Source organism: Episyrphus balteatus, chromosome 2, assembly GCF_945859705.1.
Source record: "Episyrphus balteatus chromosome 2, idEpiBalt1.1, whole genome shotgun sequence".
Lineage (NCBI taxonomy): Eukaryota > Metazoa > Arthropoda > Insecta > Diptera > Syrphidae > Episyrphus > Episyrphus balteatus.
This window is the reverse complement of record NC_079135.1, coordinates 85,206,540-85,229,545: the sequence shown is the minus strand read 5'-3', so window position 1 is coordinate 85,229,545 and position 23,006 is coordinate 85,206,540. Positions and strand designations below refer to the sequence as shown.

The following is a 23,006-nucleotide window of genomic DNA, read 5'->3' as shown; positions in this document are numbered from 1 at the left end:
CATAGTGTAACCATCAGTAATTCCATACAAAATTGAATTATTTCACTAGCAGCACAAAATAGTGTAATTTTGGTATTTCGTTACTTCTTAGCTCATACTTATTTTAGTACAAAATGGGGATATTAAATTTGATTTTATTAATAAGGCCAAGTTCAAAACGTCGAAATAGATACATCAAAAATAAAAAGAAGACAAAGGTCAGATGTTCGATAAAAATTCCCAATCGAATCCTATTCAATTCAAACTCTGAACCTGCTTTATATAAACTTGTATCAGTTGTATGCATGGAATCGAAATGATGATTGAGAATGAATGGAATGAACGAAATCCGAGTTCTGAGAGATTTTTTAAATGATTTTTGATTGTGAACGATTTGGATGAACGAAACGTTCTTTTTCACTTCGTACTTTCTTATTTTATGAACGAGATTGATATTAGGATTGATTGATTTGGTCTATAGTGAACGGGTCAAAAAGACCGAATCAATCACGATTGACACAGCTCTACATTATTCACTATAACACGGTTAAAAATTTTGGTGTAGATTCTACATTGGGTTACATGTGAGGCAATACCAAAATTTTATTTAAATTTAATATTTTGGTTGCATACATTTTTGAGTCTAATACAAAATTGACTGAAATTTAAATATTTTTGTATTAAAAATCAACGAAGTATTCCTCAATTTAAAGTTTCAGTTTATTATAATGATATTTCTTTCTTTTTCTTATTTATTATTTTTTCTTATTTTGAGTATTTTCTTTTTTAAGAATGAAACAAAACATTTCTAAAAGTGATTAGGTACTCATCATAAAAATAATAATGGTGATATTATTATCTCTTTTATATTTTCACAAATTTATGTGAAGTGAAATGTTATTGCTCATCAATTTTTTTAGTAATTCATACATTCTACTTCGAAAAAAGACAAAGTGCCTTCAAAATAGTGCAAATTCAGATTTTTTTGATTTTTTTATCAGAAAAAAAGCTTACTAAACGAATTTTTCTGAACCCAATTTGTTTTATATAGGTACCTTTTTAGGTAGCGATAACCCTTAATTCAGACACAAAAAAATTTCTTTCTTTTTTGAAATGGCTTCCATTTTCGTTTACGTTTTTAATACAGTTTAACTAAAATTTGATTTTCTTGTATTAAAAATAAAGTTATAATTAAAGGTGCAAGGGAATTAATTTTCTTATATTTCAATACTTTTGATAACATTTTAATTTTTTGTATTTGAAATTCCAAAAAAAATTATTTAAAATTGTGTACCAAAATCGCATATCGGGCCCCTGGGGTATAATGCCCCCCCCCCCCCCCCCCTCGTATTTCTTGTTTGAATAGAGTGACAACTCCAATTTTGCATCTGTCCCCGTGGTAATACGGGGGAATCTCCTTATTGAGTGAAAATGATATCTGTGGTTCGTAGTGAATAAAAATAGCTTTTCAGCTGAGTTGATGTATTTCTGAGTCAAAGTAAAATGCGCCTTTTTAGACTATGAATGCATTTTAAGTTTAGTTTTTCTCATTTATAAGTTTATTTATTTTATCTTATTTAGTTATTTCATTTATTAAGTTTTACTTGAAAAAAAATAAAAAAGAAGAGGTAAATAGAATTTTCGGAAAGCGAAAAAGATGAAAAATGTCTTTATTGTGGACATTTGTTTTCCGAATCAACAGAAGGATGGATTCCATGCAAGGCCTACGGAAAGTGGGCCCATTGCTCTTGTGCGGGCGAGGAGGATGTAGATGATGAATCGACTAACATTCGCAGACGTTTCAGTAACATCATTAACCCAATACCCACTGTTTCTAACCTGTGCCCATTATGCCCCATGCATGGGGCAAAATGGGTTTTTAAACCATTTTTTTAAATTTAAGTAATACAAATTGAAGAATTTTTAAGTTTATTTATTTTATATCTCCTTAATTTATGTAATTAATGTTCATTTAATGAATTAAATTGTTTTGAGCATAATTAACATGTTTTTGGTATGTTTTTTTTTGTTGTTTTTACCTTAAGGGGCCCATTATGCCCCGTGACCTAAAGGTTAGTGGATTTATGAACAAAACAATTTATTTGGGTAAATTCCATGGACATAGCCGTATTTAGGGGGGAGGGGGGTTGGGTGTTTAACCCCCCCCCCCCCCGAAATTTTTTTTTCAGAAAATCAAAAGATACCTATATTATAAACATATACAAGTCTAATATATGCAGCACTAAATGATTTGTTTTTGTATTTTAGTGATTTGATTACCTATATGAAAATCTCCCTTAAAATCACTACCAATTTTGCATCGTTGCAGAAGCTGTCGATGAAATTTGTATAAAGGAAAACAAAAATTGTTTGGTCCATTACAAAAAGTTTTTATCTCTTTGACCATTTCCTTAAGCACTATGTTAACACCTTAAAATGCTCTTTTAAGAACCCTTTAAATACCACAAGAAGTACTTATGCAGGGTTATTGGTACCGGGACTAAACTATGCTTTTTCAAAGGGTTTCGGTGGCCGAACTCGAATCCAAAGACGGACTTATTCGATCACATCTCGTTTTTGAAATATTACCCTTAAAGTCTGAACTACATAGAAACACAAAGTGAAAAAAGTACAAAAAGTTTCTAATTTTTCAAATAATTTAAATTTTTAAATGTCACATCAATAAAATTGTTTTTGTTATTTTGTACTTTTGTTTACTTTTTATACTTTTTTTGACTTTGTGTTTCGATGTAGTTCTAGCTTAAATCTATTTAAATCTTTCAGACATCTTTTCTACTGTCCGAGATATCTTCAGTTGCTTATTACCCACTTTTGTTCTATGTTAACCTTAAATCCAGTATGTAAGCGAAAATAAATGTATCGATTTATTCAGAGACTGTAGTACCTCTACCTACCAACGCTAGGAAATAACCTCGAAAACTGGTAAAAAGCGGGATTTTCGATTTTCTAACGGGAATATCTCAAAAAACGCGATGTGATAGAATTTTTCTGAGTTCGGATTCGAGCTCAGCACATAAAAAACCTTTAGAAAAGTATATCTTGGTTTCTGTAACAAAAACCTTGTTGGCCATAGGTACTTAAAATAAAAAAAATGCGATTATACTTTTGCAATGGAAGAAAAACTTGTTTTTATTTCTAAATATTATAAGAGAAAGTAACGGGACATTTTGTTCTTCTCAATATTCTTGTTTTTTGATCCCCTTTTCCCTTTAATAAAAAAAATAGTAGGGTGTCGCTGCAATACTCGGTTTTATATAAATAGCATTTTTATATGGAGCGATTATACTTTTGCAAAGCACTGTATTTACAACATTTCGTTATTCTTTTGTTTCAAATTATAAAATTAAACAATTTCAGTTTATTGTTAAATTTCAAAGTGAAGTGAAGTACAGAAACCAGGGTATACTCTTCTATAGGTTTTTTGTGTGCTGAGCTCGAAACCGAAGTCAGAAAAATTCGATCACATCACGCTTTTGAGATATTCCCGTTAGAAAATCGAAAATGCAGCTTTTTATTAGTTTTCAGGGTTATTTTTTAGCGTTTACTTATTTGTTTTTTAAATTGAATTTGTAACAGTTTCTAAAAGAATTAAGTTTTGTCTCTCTAAATCCGTTTAAATCTTTTAAATATCTATTTTCTTCCCCGAGAAATCATAACTTGAAATCAAAGTGTTTGGGGCTTTTAATAGCAAATATCGAAAAGTTCTGTACCAATCGCTTTCAAATTTTGACACAATTCTTTTAGAAAATGTTACAAATTTAATTTAAAAAAAAAATAAGTAAACGCTAAAAAATAACTTTGAAAACTGGTAAAAATCGGCATTTTAATTTTCTAACGGGAATATCTCCAAAACGTGATGTGATAGAATTTTTCTGACTTCGGATTCGAGCTCAGTCTATAGAAAAGTATATCCTGGTTTCTGTAACAAAAACCTTGTTGACCAGTGTAATTTGCTCATGTGAAACAACTTGGATTATTTAAAATTTTGGTTTTTAAGTATTGCTAATTTCATTTAGAACTTAATAGATAGAATGTACCTGTCAATTTTCTACTACAAAATTTCAGTGCAAGAAAAAGTCCATTTTTCAATGTTTTATATATTAAATTGTACGAAATAATTTTTTTATAAAGCCTTAGAATGGTTAAAATTTGTTTCTTAAAAAAAATTTTCTTCCTCGCTAACGCTCGCAATTTATATCAACCAACTTATCACTCTTTGTATCTACAAAACTAGAGATGCCGCTGAATATTCGGCCATTTTTAAATTCGTTTACCGTAAGCAGGGCTTTTTTAAACTTTTAACTACGAATTCCTCTCCTAAAAAATACTTAAAAAGGATATTGGCAAATTTTTCGCTTCTACACAGTTGAAATGACTATTTGATTTAGCGGGATTTAGAATCGACTGCAGTTACATATAGTTGATACAAAGTATTGTGATTTCTAAAAAAAAATTTTGTTTGGTCTCAGCTAATCCCCCCCCCCGCCGAAATGAAATCCTAGCTACGGCTATGTCCATGGAAGCTTCATACAATTTTCCACGTTTAACCTGGTTAGCATTACACACAAACACACCGCATACAATAGAAAGACTATCAATTTAACATAATTTTACACTTTTTATAACATTGCGACTGGTCTAATGTCTTGGAGTTAAATAAATTATTAATAAGTATTTCTTTATTTTTTTTCTTTTCAGACAACTCCTATCGCCAAATATCCAACAAAAACATTATCATGTCGGGGGATATCTTGTGGATGGTAATAGACATGTAAGTATTGTTTATTTATTTATTTTTTTTTTTTTTTTTCAAAAGTTATAAATAAAACGGGATATAAAAGTTTCATAGATATGTATATTGAATGAACTTTTTATCTTCAATCTTCTTCTTTTTTAACCCTTAACATTTCCATTGAAAGATACAAACAAATCTAGCCCATTTAGTTATTACATTGTTTCGTTTTTTAATGTAAAAGTATTCTAGGCAAACAAAAATCTACAACATCTATTTCAGGACTTCCAGTTAAATATTTTTTATAATTTTTACTGGAGCAAGTATTGAAAATTCCAATGAAAAAACATGAAAGAAATATAAAAATATATTTTTTAACTAGATACTACTGGTAAACGCATACTTTTTATTAAAAAAATGGTTTTTCGTTTTTTTTTTTTCAATTCTTTTGTTTGACTAACTAAAAGGTCATTTCTTTATTTTTTAGTTTTAAATTTGTTGGAATTCTACCAAAAATATTTTACTGCATCCAGCTGAACAATATCTATATGTAGGTTAGGTACAGCTCTCTCTACCTTTATTTATATTCTAGTTTGAAAAAATTTCGATCTATTAAATGGAATACCAAACAGTCATTGAAGGAGAAGAACAACAACAAATATATATTTAGATATTGTTGGCCTAACCTAGAGCAGAGATAAAATTCCAATAGTTAAAAATGTCATTTTTTTTTTCTAGTAGTTATTGTTTTGCATAGTGGAAAATGGGGTATTTTAAAACTTTTGGCATATTTATATTTTGTATATAAATAAAAATTTGTCACTATGCACTTTTTTTTACTAAAAATTCGGATACAATTTTTCTCTCCCTAAAATTAACAAATTTTAAAATTGTTTAAGAAGAAAAATGACAAGAATTATTGTATCGTTGTATGTATATAAATTACCATTAATTAATTTGGTGTTTTCCGTCGTATTTTTTAGCCAAAATACATTTTTTTCAGAATTTCAGTTTTGTTTAACATAAAGTCATGAAATACATAGAAAATTCAAATTTCCATGGAATAAAAAAATTATTTTGACAAATTTTGATTTTTCTTTTATTTAAATATAATCTCTTTCAGTACTGAATAACATTGGGAATTCTAAGGAAATTTCTACCCTCGGAGTTAAATTTAATTTTGTGTATTTTTTTGTATATAGGAAAAAATCAAATGAAATTCTAGATAAAACCATTTGGTAAATTAATTCCAAAAAAAAAAAACATTTATTCTGAGAAAAGCTGGGAGAGTCATTAACGTATCTAAAAATTTTTGAAAGAAAGAATAGGTACATTTCCGAATAAATTTGTCTTCCCGATATTTCCGTATATAGCTACCATAATTCCCATCACTTAAATCTCACTGCGGTAGTTAATGTTTTAAAATGCAGTTATCTTTATTTTTTCATAAGTATAATACTTAAACAAAAGTCTAAGTCATAAATTGTTAAAGGACAAAAAAGTTGAAAACAACTATTTTTCGCGAATTCATAGCTTTAAAATGGTTAACGCTATCAAAAAGTAGAATTTACAATTTTCAATAGGAAATGTTAGGAAATCGTTCAGAAGATATCGCTGATATTTTTTTAGAAATTATCAGTTTTTGCTTATACCTAAACTTTAAACCGGCAATGAAAATAATTTAGTTCAAAGCAAGTTTTTTTTTTTTATTTAATACATACATACATAATGTTTTTTATAATACATACAAAAATAAAATGCACGACAGGGTCGCACGAACTTGCTCTTAGAGTTCAAGTTGCTTAAATTTTTAAGACAAAAAAAAAAATAAAAAAAAAATTCGTTTTTTAAAAAAATAAAATAAAATCTGAAATCAAATTGCCCTCCAAAACAAGTATGCAGTTTTGATTGATATATTAAGGTGCATTTTTAGAAAAAAAAATTTTCAAAATCGTTAGAGCCGTTTTTTAAAAAATTAATTTTTTTATAAATAATTTTTTGGAAAAAAAGTTTTTAAATAAAATTGGTATGTCACTTTGTAGAAATCACTAATCAACACCTAAAAACAAAATTTCAAAAAAATTCAATGCCCCGTTTTTGAAAATTTGAATTTTCAAAAAAAAATTTTCAAATCCAAAAATTATATTTTTTTAATTTTGTTTTTGGCTTATATTAAAATTATACAGGGTGTCCCAAAAGTAATGGTTCAAACGAAATATGCTGATAGGCCAACTTTAGGGCTCTCAGAATTTGGTAACTTGTTCATCCCAAATCTTTACGGTTTTCGATTTAATGCAGTTTTTGTGAAATTTCGATAAATCCCGACTTTGCAACAGTATTTTGCTTCCTCCGCTCATAATTGATTTTTGTTTTTTACAATTCTTTCACTAAAACATTACCTAATAATAAGATATAATTAATTAATCAAAATATTTTTTATTTCATTCGCCATTTTGCTGCAAATGAATTAACAGTTCCATGTTTTATGAAAACTCAATTTCTCACTTTTATTTCAGAGCAACACCCTGAAAAAAATTTGTATGGTGTGACCCTGGTTTATTATTTTGAAAAATTGGCGTGTTATTGCAGTTTTCAAAAATGTATAAAAGTTTCCAAAGTTAAAGTTAGAACTTAAGATATAACAATTTAAAAGCAACAAAACAGGGTCTTTCAGAGAAAAATAACAAAGAAAAATAAACAAATTTTGTCGACTGTTGTTTGTTTATTTCTTTTTGAATAAAAGCCTCGATTTTTGTTTGATATTTTGCTCTGAAAACCTCTGTTTTTTTGCATTCAAATTGTAATATCTTTCGTTCTAATTTCAGCTTTGGAAACTTTTATACATTTTTGAAATCTGCAATAACACGGCAAGTTTTCAAAATAATAAACCAGGGTCACACCATACAAATTTTTTTCAGGGTGTTGCTCTGAAATAAAAGTGAGAAATTGAGTTTTCATAAAACATGGAACTGTTAATTCATTTGCAGCAAAATGGCGAATGAAATAAAAAATATTTTGATTAATTAATTATATCTTATCATTAGGTAATGTTTTAGTGAAAGAATTGTAAAAAACAAAAATCAATTATGAGCGGAGGAAGCAAAATACTGTTGCAAAGTCGGGATTTATCGAAATTTCACAAAAACTGCATTAAATCGAAAACCGTAAGAATTAGGGATGAACAAGTTACCAAATTCTGGGAGCCCTAAAGTTGGCCTATCAGCATATTTCGTTTGATCCATTACTTTTGGGACACCCTGTATAAACGCTTCAGCACAAAAAGTTTCGTTGAAATCGAACAAGCACTTTCGGAGATAATCGGATTTGAAAAAAAAAAAAACGGTTCTATGGCAGGTACCGTTAATAATGATTTTCAAAAAAAAAGTGTATTACAAGATAACCCTTGTCTTAAAACTTACATTTGAATTTTTTAAACAAAATCGTTGGAGCCGTTTTTGAGCAATTTCAATTTTACTAAAATCGGTATATGACAAGTACCGTTATTTTTGGTCCAAAAAAATTAATTCCAAAAACCCCTCTGGAGAGTTGCCAAATAATGCTACATACCAAGTTTGACATCAATCGGTCAATCCGTTTAGGCTGTAGCTTCGTTTACACATAGACAGACTGACAGACAGACAGACAGACAGACAGACAGACAGACAGACAGACTGACAGACAGACGGACTTCCTGGGCCCACTTTTTTGGCATTCTCTATCATCGTAATGTCATGGAAAAATGCTATCTTAACTTTTTTTTCTGTACGAATGCATAACTTGATATATAGCACCTACACTCCGCTTCAACTGAATAAGCACACAAATTTTCAAAGGTATTTTGTCCATTTTTTCCTAAGATTGAGCTTTCATGTAACATTTGATGATGTTTACCGTTAGCTTGTGATGTTGAGAAACCAAATCAGAAAGAATAATTCTCAAAGTACCGCTATTTTTTTTCGTGTTCTATTACAAAGCGTCCCATATGGAAAAATGCAGTTTTTTTTTGCGTCAACTGAATAGACACACGGTCTTTAAAGGTCAATATCTTCGTTGTTTGTGAGAGTTTTTAGGTGTTTGGCATACCAAATGAAAGGTTGAAATGTTCATAGTGAGATTTTGTCATTTAATGTAAATTAAAAAAAAAGTAGTAGATTAAAAGCTTTGAATACTGGCAACAGAGCTAAAATTAATTTGTTAACGGAACAAGTACTGACCGGGTCTGCTGTAGCTACCAAAATTGATCGGAGTTTTAGTGTGTTGCCTATTCGTACCTCAGAAATAAAAGTTCGTGCAGGAAAAATATGAATTGAAGTAAAAAATGGCAAAAATAGCAGTTAATCGACGAGAAATTTTGAAATCTGCCTCCAATTCATTTGACCCTGGGGCAAAAATCAAACAAAAAGCTGGTGTTACTGCAAGTGTTTCAACACTCCGCAGAGTAATAAACAGCACGGATCATTTTAACTCATTTAAAGTCCAAAAGAAACCACCTTTAAACAAGCAACAAAAAGGTATTCGTTTAGAATTTTCTAGACTCCATATGAGCTGGAAAAATGAGTGACGCAAAGTGGTTTTTTTCATTTGAAAAAGGTCAATTTTGATAGCCCCGATGACTTCAATTATGAATCCATCAAAATTGACCTTTTTCAAATGAAAAAAACCACTTTGCGTCACTCATTTTTCCAGCTCATATGGAGTCTAGAAAATTCTAAACGAATACCTTTTTGTTGCTTGTTTAAAGGTGGTTTCTTTTGGACTTTAAATGAGTTAAAATGATCCGTGCTGTTTATTACTCTGCGGAGTGTTGAAACACTTGCAGTAACACCAGCTTTTTGTTTGATTTTTGCCCCAGGGTCAAATGAATTGGAGGCAGATTTCAAAATTTCTCGTCGATTAACTGCTATTTTTGCCATTTTTTACTTCAATTCATATTTTTCCTGCACGAACTTTTATTTCTGAGGTACGAATAGGCAACACACTAAAACTCCGATCAATTTTGGTAGCTACAGCAGACCCGGTCAGTACTTGTTCCGTTAACAAATTAATTTTAGCTCTGTTGCCAGTATTCAAAGCTTTTAATCTACTACTTTTTTTTTAATTTACATTAAATGACAAAATCTCACTATGAACATTTCAACCTTTCATTTGGTATGCCAAACACCTAAAAACTCTCACAAACAACGAAGATATTGACCTTTAAAGACCGTGTGTCTATTCAGTTGACGCAAAAAAAAACTGCATTTTTCCATATGGGACGCTTTGTAATAGAACACGAAAAAAAATAGCGGTACTTTGAGAATTATTCTTTCTGATTTGGTTTCTCAACATCACAAGCTAACGGTAAACATCATCAAATGTTACATGAAAGCTCAATCTTAGGAAAAAATGGACAAAATACCTTTGAAAATTTGTGTGCTTATTCAGTTGAAGCGGAGTGTATATCGCAAGTAAAAATGATATTTACCTAAATTAAAAATGAAAAAAAAAAAATAAAAAAGTATTCTCTACAGGAGACAACTGGCAAGCAATTAAAAGTTATTGGGATTTTAAGAGTTATCATGTTTGATACACACCGTTTTTTTATTCGTATTTTTTTTTTAAATGAAGAAAAAATAGAAATTGAATTTTTAAAGAAAACAAATTCTTGGTCACCCACAGCCGCACCACAGCCGCGTCGTTTGGCGGAAAATTTTGTTAGTTTTTTTGGATAGAAAAATGAAAAAAAAACTATTCGACGAGAATAAGATTCGAACTCGGGTACTTACATTAAATTAGCAATCTAACGCCTTAACTTCACGACCGCACCACAGCCGCATCACAGCCGTGGAAAGTTTTGTCATTTTTTTGGATAGAAAAATGAAAAAAAAACTATTCGACGAGAATAAGATTCGAACTCGGGTACTTACATTAAATTAGCAATCTAACGCCTTAACTTCACGACCGCACCACAGCCGCACAGTTTTGCGGAAAGTTTTGTCATTTTTTTGGATAGAAAAATGAAAAAAAAAACTATTCGACGAGAATAAGATTCGAACTCGGGTACTTACATTAAATTAGCAATCTAACGCCTTAACTTCACGACCGCACCACAGCCGCATCACAGCCGTGGAAAGTTTTGTCATTTTTTTGGATAGAAAAATGAAAAAAAAAACTATTCGACGAGAATAAGATTCGAACTCGAGTACTTACATTAAATTAACAATCTAACGCCTTCACGACCACCTAGTCATGTTTGGACGGACTGTCAGTTTGTTGTTTTTGTCAAAATAACTTCGAAGTTACTTTAAATTTTGTTTTTTATAGTTCACACCATGTTCTTACCGAAATTATATAGATATTAAGTCAAATTTCCTATAGAAAGTCGAAATAAAATTGAATCCAAATGTTCTGTAATTTTTATTAAAAAATTATTTATAAGAAGTTTCCCACTTTTTTAGATTTCAGACTTCAAAATTCCACCCGGTAAAATTTTAGTTCTCTTTTCCCTCTTTCCTATATTTTACGAGGCATTCGCTATACTCTAAAATGTTATTGTACTGAAAATATTGATGTTCGTACTGCTAGAAACTTCACTGCTGCCAAATCTCATTAGATATAGGCATAATGTTGAGTTCACTTTTCCTGGCATTTAAAAAAAGGATTTAAAAATAATAACGAAAGAATCATAAGTTTCACTTAAAAAAAAAGGTCCTTGACCAGTTCACCAAGTCAAAAATATATATAAAAATACTGTACCAAATGTAGGTACCCATTCAATTTATTTGAATTGAAAAAAAAAAACTACAAACAAAACAATTTTGTTAGGAATGTTTATTAAGTAAAAAACTAAAAACCCATTGATTCCTTTTTTACCCTAAATCTAAAAATTATTTCGTACTTTCGGGTTAAACTGACCAAAACGTTGGAAGATGGGAGGAGACAAAAAAAAAAAAAAACAGAAAAGAATGAAATAAATGCCACAACCACAACTCAATGTAGGTACTAGTACATACATACATAAATATACGTAAAACATTCTTCTTTTTGGCAAAGAATAAAAACCTTTTCACTTTTTGTTTGAATAGTAATTTCCAAAGGATATTGCTTTGCTATATATCTACATTTAAACACATTTACACTCACACAACCAACGACCTAGGATGAGGACGAGGACGACCGACCGACCGACGGACATGCAGCAGCTCTTTATAGTGTTAGTCGTGTCATCGGCGTATTTGTGTGCAAATTATGCCAGAGGAAAATCCTTGACACAATACTCCTTCCTTCTGTGCTGGACACTTCGAAAGTGCATAAATAAATAAACTAAAATCCGAAAAATTATTTTTTTTTTTTTTTTTTTCTTATACTCTTTTTATTATTTGTCATGTCATTTCTCTCCAGGTCGTCCTTGTAAGGGCGCGCACCGGGTGGGCTTTTCTGTTCTGCTGCTGCTGCTGCTGCTGCTGCTGCTAGAGCTTTTGCCATTCTTTGTGGATTTGTTAAGTTTTGAAATTTGTGTATTTTTGCCTGAGGATGCAGATTCTTGATATGCATACAACAGTTTAAGGGAAACGTAAACTTTTGCCATCGTGTTTCTTGGCCAAAAAATTTACATCACCAAGTTCATTTACTATATATATATGTTTTCTAAGATATAGAAATGTGTCCTTTTTGGTACCTACTCCTTTTTAGATACTCTTAGCAGACTGTGTTGTTGTTGTTTGTGTATAGATTTGTTTGTATGAAAACGTTGAGAGAAAGTTCGCAAAACTTATTTATTCTTGTTTCGGCAGAAATTATCTTAGTACCACTTCAAGACAACAAAATCAACAATCTTATATAAGGAGTAGATGAGGAGGATGACAGAAGAGAATGAGTTTTAGGATGCTAGCAAATTTCTAGTCAATTTTAAAGGATTCGGATTTTTATTTCACAGAGAGGATATATACAAAAAAATAAGACTTGACTGAAAATGTATATTTTCTTCGTCTCTTTTTAAGGTGTGGGGTATAATAAGGAAAGGCACAGACAGGGTACTTCCGTTCTATTTGTGTGTGTGTGTTGGGATGATGTTGTCACAAAAACGTCTTCAAAAATTCTACAAACTGAAAATCAAAGTTCCAATTCAATACCGGAAATTGGATTTGTGAAATAATTTAATTTCATTGTAGCAGAAAAAGCGAAAGAAAAAAAAAATAAATATCTTTGTATACATAAAAATGTAATAACACTATGTAGAAAATCGAGAAAACGTGCTGTATGGTATAAGGTAAGCCGGATGGTTATATAAAGCAACCGGAGGACATTTAGACGAACTTTTATTTGATCGAGTGGTGGAAGCCAAATGAAATGTGTGGGAAATGTTTTGTGTGCAATTTTTTTTTATTCGAGTGACAATAGAGCGCTGGGTTGTTTATTATTATTATTATTTTGTGCACGAGTCATATATAGGTACAAATATTTAGTTCAATATTTTTATCATTGAGTGAAAATTGAAGAATAGAATAAAATCAAGGCTATTGAAGGGAGGTATAAGTAATCATTTAGAGGTTAAAAAATATTTTTAAATACAAAACACTACTAATTTTACAGACCAACGCTGAAAGTCGAAGAAAGGCAAGGTCAGGCAGGCAAAGGTACCACCTCCTTCTTTCATTCTTGTTACACACCATATAATTAAATTTATTGTTGGAGGTAGCGAAAGACAGCATGAGTACCGTCTCAGGTCCAAATTGCAATTTTTGAACTGACGACACCAATTTCTGCATGTTTTCATTGCTTTTGAAAAAATTTCCTCCAAATTCATCGAATGAGATATCAAAAGAAAAGTCTGTTTAAGCTCTATTCATAACTGAAATCCAAAAGTTCGTTGAAGGTCTTGTTGCTGAGTTATTTGCATTCAAACATTTTTTTTCTTACATTCGGAGCTAGATATTTGCGGACCTACGTTTCGAAACAAGTTTTGGGTTACAGATATGAGTTCACAGTACAAGCCTATGCATTTATGTTAAAAATTAAAAAAAAAAAATTTCTGATTTTCCAAAAAAAATTATTAAAAAAAAAATTCCTCCAAGTTCATCGAGTGAGCTATCTGGTTAGCTACTGATTTATTTGCATTCAAAAATATTTTCGTCTTACAGTTGTGCGGACCAAAGTCTCGATGCAAGTTTTGGTTTACAAAAATGAGTTCAAAGTGAACACCTATTTGTTATTTAGGTAAACAATTTACAAATTTATTTTTTTTTTTTTTCAAATTTTTCCTTGCCGAAAAAAAGGCTCTTTAACAAATTTTCTCCCTAGACACTAATCAGGAGAGAAAGTATTTATAGATAAAAAATTAATTTTGAACTACAGTCCACTTCCTCTAAGTCGAACTCCCTCTAATTCGAACTTTTTCACCATTTTTAATGGAACAAATTTAAGAAAATAGACCAAATTAATCGCTCTTACTCGAATTTCCCTCTAACTCGAATCAGTTTTCGTGTCCCGTGAAAGTTCGACTTAGAGGGAGTTGACTGTATTTATATCTCAAAAACGTGACGCCGTAAATTTATTTCGACTTAAATCTATTAGAGAAAAGTATATTTTGGTTTACCGAAAAAATTAAGTCTAAGTTTTATCGAACATTGAAATTTTGCATTATAAATAAAATGTTTTCTAATATTTACTTATATTCAACATTAAATTTTCTTATGAAACATAGATAGAAGAGATCTCAAAACTGTGCTAATTTAAATAACAAATCCATGAACTAGTATGTTTTACTTAACTTAAAGTATTTTTTTACTAATTTGGCGTTTTTTTAAATTGTTTTTAAAATTTTTGATATTTTTTAAAGACTATGAATCCTAAATATAAGATCTAACACCTTTTTTACCGACTTCCAAAAAGGAGGAGGTATTCAATTCGTCTGTTTTTTTTTTTTTTTTTTTGTGTTTGTTACCTCTTTGGACTTTGGATTGAGTGAACCAATTTTGATAATTCTTTTTGTATTTGAATTAAAAACAAAAACAAAAAAAAAAAACACATCAAAAAATCTTTTTTGAGCAAAAGAATTCAAACTTTTGTTGACATCCTCTTCTATCCCTGTACTTTCTCGTATTTTTGATGTGGCAACTGACAATCTTAAGAAAGAAGGGAGTCAACAAAAGTTTGTAGGTACTCTTTTCGTCAAAAAAGATTTTTTGATTTTTTTTTTTTAATTTAAAAAGGGTTGCCAATTTGTAGGCCTACATTCCGAATATTATTTTATTGATTTTTTCACTATTAAGGCTTTTGTGTGACATTTCAAAAATTTTCTTATTTGATCATACTACAACAAAGGTATGTTATATTCCATCTTTTCTTTTAAAATAGGGTTGCCACCTAGAAGTTCCAATTTTGAAAGCGGTAACCATATTTTTTTCATTTTCTCTATCAACTTATCTTTCTTTTGACATTCACACAGCGAATTGAAGTTTGTCGCCATAAAAAACAATTGATGTACACAAAAATACCTTTTAAATGACTTATGACTCATCGTTATTGGTCTCAGGGCCAGCTCCCATACATAAATTACCATTGTCCTTTTTAGCTTATATACCTACTGTTTTGAAAATGAAAATTCTATTTTAAAGCGGATTCTTTTCCGATATTTTGGAGCCAACATTTTGAATATAATAAAGTTGGCAGTTTTTTTGTATTCTCCATACAAATGTCTTTCAGTGTACATTTCATGACATTTCGTCAAGAAATGGCGGTGCAAATGAATTTTGACGCCAAAGAGCACTAAAGGCACCACTGTGCGGGGCGGGCAGTGCGGCGAAATTTTCCGCAAAACGGCGAAGGGCGGTAGTCCGGCTGTGATGAGGTGCGCCGTCCAAGATTTTTTTTTTTTTTTCTTTTAAAATTCAATTTTCTATTTTACTCTGGCTACAAATATGGACCGATTAAAAAAAAAAGTTATTATAATTTCTTTTTAATTTTTATTTTAAAGTTACTGCCCAAAGAAACAGAAAGGTGGTCAAGATTTTTTGATTTCATAATGTCAAAAAGTACCTACCAATCAAGAGCGTAAAAATCAAATAATTCAGGATAACCTTAATATTGCGCCAAATAGTCTTTTTTCTGGAAACCCCACTTTTTAACTAGGTTTGGTGCTAGGTTTTATAAGCCATCGAATACTTTTTTTTCATCTGTAACATGTTTCTTAAGACTTTCTTTCTTACTCCCGTCTTCAGAAAAGTCCCTTTTTTATTTTGTAAGTCTATGCAAAATTTTTATTTATTTATGATACCTAAACTCTTGTAATACCCCATTAATATATTTTTTTTTTTTCAAATGTAAAAAACCTTTTTATACCTTAACAAGGTAAAGAAGGGTAGATATGTTTTCAATCCAATTTCTTATTCTACTCCGTTTAAATCAGCAAATACAAGAAAATAACAAAAAATACTTTATTTGGCTACTTTACAAAAAAAAAAAAAAAAAAAAACGATATTATACTTACTACACATTATTTTGTTATTTCTTGTTCTTGTTTTTTAAATCATGTTTTTCTTTTTTTTTTTTGTATTCTTCTTATAGGATATCGAACATTGTTATTACCATGGCACAGTTAAGGATTATCCAGGAGCCAGCGCTGCGTTTCATACGTGTAATGGCGTCAGCGGTGTTATACACATTGGCAACGAAACATTCGTAATACATCCCTTCTATGGAGGAGATCTTTCGGTAAGCTGTTGTTAATATTATTTACTTAAATGTTTTGACATCAAAATATATCAGAAATGTAAAAAAAAAAAGATAATATATTTAGGAAGGTATTATACAAGATTTTTTTTAAAACATGTAAAATATTCAAGAAATGGAAAAATGATTTTTAAGGAAAGGACAAAGTGGTTTTAGTCATATTTGTTGTTATTTTTCATGAATACCAAATTTATTGTTTTACTGCTTCTATAAAGAAATACTCGAAATTTAATTAAAAGCGATTTCTGAATTTCTGATTTCAATATTTTAATTAAAAACCAATTTTTTTCTAGAAACCAACCAATATAATGTATTCTGAACTAAAAAAAAAAAAAAAAAAAAACATTTTTGCTCTAGGGACCCATAGCTTTACATTTTATTACTATCTCACTACACCACACCACTCTAACATTATCTAGTATCTATACCATATTTTTAACGGTTGAATTTACCTTTTTAGAATTCTTTTCGTGATCCTTTTATTCAATGGTTTTTCACTTTTATGTCCTCAGGGTGGTTTATTTCTTATTTTACATTATACAAAAGCCAACTCTCATACATATCCCCCCCCCCCCCCCACACACACATAGTTTTATTTATGCATAATACCGGCATTATAACGAAAGTTCATGCTCATTCATAGACAAGCTAACCACGTCGCTACGGTGTGTAAAGTAAAGTATAGAAGAAATCATCGTTATGTATAAATAAAAAAAAAAAAAAACCTACCTATATATATAGCTTTTCGGATTTATGAGACTTCTGCGTTTTGAATTTATTGCATTTGTATTGATTTTGATTTGGAGCAGTTGGTTTCTTTTATTCCATATGATTTTATTTATGTCAATTTTCGCTCTTTTGTTCAAGCTTTTTATTTGTCACTCTCTCTCTCTCTCGGTTATGAAAAGAACAGGAAGGACCTTTAGTGTGACATTGTATATGTGGATATCATATATGAATATATCATATTTTATACATAAATGTGAAGAATTTTTCTTTTTTTTTCGTGGATAAATATTTGATTTCTTTTGATGTTATTTAGATTTTGATTGATGTTGTTTGATTTTTATAGTTGACACCTTTAGCTTTCGTTGGTAATGTAATACCTAACTTATAAAAATATAAAAATTGTACAAAAATACTCACTTAAGGTATTGATTTTTTTTTTTTTGGGAAGTAAACAGTAAACAGCTTGAATTTATTTGCTATATGATAAAATTATCAGCTTTAAATGATTAAATAATTTGGAAAACTTTGTATCGTGTAATGGTTAAGTATATAAAAGCAGCTATAAAAGATCCACACAAAATTATTGCTTAGTATTCAACTCAATACAATGCGAATAAAATTAATAGTTTTGATTTTTTGCGAAGTGCTGTATTTTGGTCTATAACCTGGCCAAAAATATTTGGGCACATTTTTCACTTCAAATAGGTACAAAGTGACTAAAAAGTTATTTGGAAGGAAAATTTTTCATTTTCTTGGTACATTAAAACTCACTTAAGTGCTTACCTCTCGATTAGCCATGAAAAATAAATATTAAAAATCACGTACAGTCGTGTGCTATAACTTTTCTTAAAGCTGGTAGTTTATACTTTATTTTGCTTTTTGACTCAAGTTGTTTAATTAAGTAGTTGTCGAGAAATTAAGTTTAAAAGATGAAATTTAGAAAAAAAAATTTGTTTTCTTTTTTTTAACTAATTCTGTACAAAATTTTGCAATGTTGTGAACTTTGTTTTATCATTATTTAAAGACCTGGTAGTTTTTAGTCAAATACTAAAGAATTCATTCGAATAAATATCAAAGTTCTTAAGAAATTAAAAAAAAAAAAAAAAAAAACCGAAACATAACACAGCCACACAAAAACATATAAAAGTCCTGACCTTGGGTTGCGACTAGGTTTTTCATATAGTTTTTGGGTTGCTTAAACCGAATCCGAAGTTTATTTTGCCTTATCACGTCAGGTTTTTGAAATATCACCAAAAAAATGTCTAAACTAAAAAAAAAGTTCTTATATGACATTTTTTGAGGATTTTTTGGATTGAGCGATCCAAAAACTATATGATTAACATATTCGCACATCCAGATCAGAGAAAAAAAAAAATTTTGTTCGTGACATTTTTTGAGGTTATCTCGAAAACCTGATGTGATGGGGAAAAACGGACTTCAGATTCGGTTTCAGCGACCCAAAAAAACTATGTGAAAAACATAGTCGAAACCCCAGGTCAGGACTTTTATTTTTTTTTGTGTGGCTGTGTAATTTTTTCACGGAAACCCTGTTCCTTTTTTTTTATGTGCAATAAAATTTTTTATTTGCATTTTTTTTTTAAACAAACTCGGGCAAGCTCTTGAAATGCAAAATTGTTCCACATACCCTGCAGTTTAAAAAGATATAGGTTAGACCATGTTGCGGCGTGTTGCGCTAATTTAAGAACACTAATGTTTAGAAAAAAAAAAAAACGGTGAAAAAAGTGCAAAATTTTTAAGGATGTATACAATTACAATTATATATTATTTTTTTTTTAGAATACCATAAAAACCTTGAATGTCACAATCCATAGCAAAAATTTTCACGAAAATCACTTTTAAGTTAAAAAAAAAAAAACACTAAGAAAGTTCACTTTTTTTAATAAAAATCGCAAAAAAGTTCGTGTTTACCCAAATAGTGCAACTTGCAACTGATGGTGTGGCGAACTGGGTTGAATAATTTAAAGATAGACTTCACTAAAAAGTAGCCTGGCTATCTACCTGTAATGGAACATAAACTTAATCCTGGGAGGGAGGGCAAAATTGTGAAATTTGATTTATGACCACATTTAGGTCAAATTACCGCACTGTGAGGCGGCGCAAACTACTGCAACGAATGTATGAGAAAAATAGCTTAATTATGTCTTAATGAATGAATGAAATCACTTACATATATTTGGATTTAACCGTATTTTATGTTTGTATTTAAAATTTAAAATGGAAAATAAATGAAAAAAACCCACTTTAGTAAGCATAATTGGAATTTTTTTTAAACAAAAGAGCTGAGCTACAAACTTCATTTTTTGAAATTCATTAATTTTTTGTTTAAAAATAAAATGATTTTCTTTTTTGTATAACACAAAAAATACTGGATCAAAAACTAATGACATTAATTAAAAAAACACAGTAGTTCGTTGTCACTCTCCAAGGAACAGTAAAAGACACTTAACTCAAGTTCTGCGGTTAATATAAGCACCAAAGGTCCACATGTCACGTTAAACACGAATTATTGCATTTTGGGGCATTAATATGTAAAAGTATATTGATATGTAAAAATAGCCTAAAACTAGAACTACATCGAAACGTAAAAGTCAAAAAAAAAAAAATTATTTGAAAAGTATGGATTTTTTTTTGTTTTTTTTTTCACTTTGTGTTTTTATGTAGTTCTGACTTATGTAATTCATTTCTTTTTAAATTTTCTTCAAAATCAAAAAATTAAGGTAGGTAGTTATTTTCTATGAGCAATAATGTCCGACCTGGTTCTGTCCATTTTGAACAATAAACTCTACATAAAATGGACTGTATAAATAAATAAATTGTAAATAAATAAAACACAGAGTTATTATTCGTTTTAGTTGGACTGCTCGTGACACGTCCTTTTTATTGGAGATCTTTTTACGACTAAAAAGAAGAGAGGGAGGGAAGAATAAGGAAACACACATGATCGTTGGTTGGTGTTGTAGTGTTGTTGGTTGTTGAGGAAGAAGGGAAAAATAAAAAGGAAATACACACATATCGCTGATCGCCTGTTCCTTTGAGATGTGTTGACAGTGTTTGATTGTATGTGTTGACAGGCTTCTCCTGCGTGTAGCAACGGATTATTTAACATCCTGCCCACTTTAAACCTTCGGTTTAATGTTTGATGATTATTGATCTTCGATGCGTTGGGGGCTTCTTCCGAATAGCATTTGCTCAAGGACATTGGGAAAACCATTGGCGCCCCTGAGTAAATGCCAATGGGAAAAACCAAGTCGATTCGGGTAATATGTAGCGAATTGACTGAGAGTCTTTGCTCGTATAGACCTTATAGTTGATTGTTTTGCAGACTTAAGATCTGTTGAATCTCTTGGAGATTTTGATGTGGCCCACCAATTGTATTAGATGTTGTAAAAGTTGTTTATGCAGTCTGTTGTTTATACTGCTGTTGTTCTGAAATAGACGGCTTGTTAAGAGTGTCCGCTCTGCTTAACTTGATCACGAATTAAAATATTTGAATTTGAATGTGGAAAGCTTGTTCCGTTTATTTGCAAATTTTTTTAGTTGATGGCTGTATTAGGACTTTAGATACTGATGTATTTTTGCGTTTAAAAATTGAAGAGGTATTAAAGCCTAGTCGCATTACAACATTCCCAGATGAATATCGTTGAATGATGACAAGTAATTGTTGTAGAGCTGCCGATAAAGAATTGGTAGTTTTGATGAATCATAGGCTGATATCGAGCCATCACTCTGGTATCAATGTTTCTAATGTTGCCGCTACTGTTGCAACAGAACAGGTTCCTGCTTCGGAATGGATCACTTGCTGCTATCGATAAACTATATTGTTTTCCTTGGGCTTGAACGCATAAAGAGATGTTCCTGCCCACTTTGATTCGGCAGAATCAAGAGAATTATTAACGATGTTTCATGTGGCATCCTTAGCCACTTCTCTGTGTTGGCTCGCAAAGAAAAGAAAATAAAGAAGAAAATATTTAGTCATGCTTCCTACTTGAAGGAATATATTTTATAAATGTATGTTTGAAATGTGTATGTTTAAAATTTTTTTTATTACGTTTTATCTCGTGCGCCTCTTGTGGGCTCATACTTCTAATTTACTGTTAAAAGGTTACCCATTGTAGGTAGGTCCTTTTCTTGAACGTCAAAAGGTTACCCATTGTAGGTAGGTCCTTTTCTGCAATGTCAAAAGGTTACCCATTGTAGGTAGGTCCTTTTCTTGAATGTCAAAAGGTTACCCATTGTAGGTAGGTCCTTTTCTTGAATGTCAAAAGGTTACCCATTGTAGGTAGGTCCTTTTCTTGAATGTCAAAAGGTTACCCATTGTAGGTAGGTCCTTTTCTTGAATGTCAAAAGGTTACCCATTGTAGGTAGGTCCTTTTCTTGAATGTCAAAAGGTTACCCATTGTAGGTAGGTCCTTTTCTTGAACGTCAAAAGGTTACCCATTGTAGGTAGGTCCTTTTCTGCAATGTCAAAAGGTTACCCATTGTAGGTAGGTCCTTTTCTTGAATGTCAAAAGGTTACCCATTGTAGGTAGGTCCTTTTCTTGAATGTCAAAAGGTTACCCATTGTAGGTAGGTCCTTTTCTTGAACGTCAAAAGGTTACCCATTGTAGGTAGGTCCTTTTCTGCAATGTCAAAAGGTTACCCATTGTAGGTAGGTCCTTTTCTTGAATGTCAAAAGGTTACCCATTGTAGGTAGGTCCTTTTCTTGAACGTCAAAAGGTTACCCATTGTAGGTAGGTCCTTTTCTGCAATGTCAAAAGGTTACCCATTGTAGGTAGGTCCTTTTCTTGAATGTCAAAAGGTTACCCATTGTAGGTAGGTCCTTTTCTTGAACGTCAAAGGTTACCCATTGTAGGTAGGTCCTTTTCTTGAATGTCAAAAGGTTACCCATTGTAGGTAGGTCCTTATCTGCAAGAATGTGCGCGTTGTAAGGACGCACACTCTAGTCCAACCCAAAGTCAAAAGGTTACCCATTGTAGGTAGATCCTTTTCTGCAAGAATGTGCACCTCGTGTGGATGCACACTCCTAGTCCAACCCAAAGTCAAAAGGTTACCCATTGTAGGTAGGTCCTTTTCTTGAACGTCAAAAGGTTACCCATTGTAGGTAGGTCCTTTTCTGCAATGTCAAAAGGTTACCCATTGTAGGTAGGTCCTTTTCTTGAATGTCAAAAGGTTACCCATTGTAGGTAGGTCCTTTTCTTGAATGTCAAAAGGTTACCCATTGTAGGTAGGTCCTTTTCTTGAATGTCAAAAGGTTACCCATTGTAGGTAGGTCCTTTTCTTGAATGTCAAAAGGTTACCCATTGTAGGTAGGTCCTTTTCTTGAATGTCAAAAGGTTACCCATTGTAGGTAGGTCCTTTTCTTGAACGTCAAAAGGTTACCCATTGTAGGTAGGTCCTTTTCTGCAATGTCAAAAGGTTACCCATTGTAGGTAGGTCCTTTTCTTGAATGTCAAAAGGTTACCCATTGTAGGTAGGTCCTTTTCTTGAATGTCAAAAGGTTACCCATTGTAGGTAGGTCCTTTTCTTGAACGTCAAAAGGTTACCCATTGTAGGTAGGTCCTTTTCTGCAATGTCAAAAGGTTACCCATTGTAGGTAGGTCCTTTTCTTGAATGTCAAAAGGTTACCCATTGTAGGTAGGTCCTTTTCTTGAACGTCAAAAGGTTACCCATTGTAGGTAGGTCCTTTTCTGCAATGTCAAAAGGTTACCCATTGTAGGTAGGTCCTTTTCTTGAATGTCAAAAGGTTACCCATTGTAGGTAGGTCCTTTTCTTGAACGTCAAAGGTTACCCATTGTAGGTAGGTCCTTTTCTTGAA

General features: G+C 31.1%; 1 protein-coding gene across 16 annotated transcripts in view; it reads left to right on the top strand.

Annotated features, from left to right (window-relative positions):
* Positions 1 to 23,006, top strand: part of LOC129909882 (disintegrin and metalloproteinase domain-containing protein 9) — a 480,905-nt gene that overhangs the window by 311,080 nt on the left and 146,819 nt on the right. For all 16 annotated transcript variants that reach the window (XR_008771453.1, XM_055987020.1, XM_055987014.1 and 13 more), the window contains 2 exons: positions 4,699 to 4,771; positions 16,277 to 16,423. Coding sequence is in view for 15 of the 16 variants with exons in the window: in XM_055987020.1 (XP_055842995.1) it covers positions 4,699 to 4,771; positions 16,277 to 16,423 (220 nt within the window). In the remaining variant the exon portion in view is untranslated. The remainder of the gene's footprint in view (positions 1 to 4,698; positions 4,772 to 16,276; positions 16,424 to 23,006) is intronic.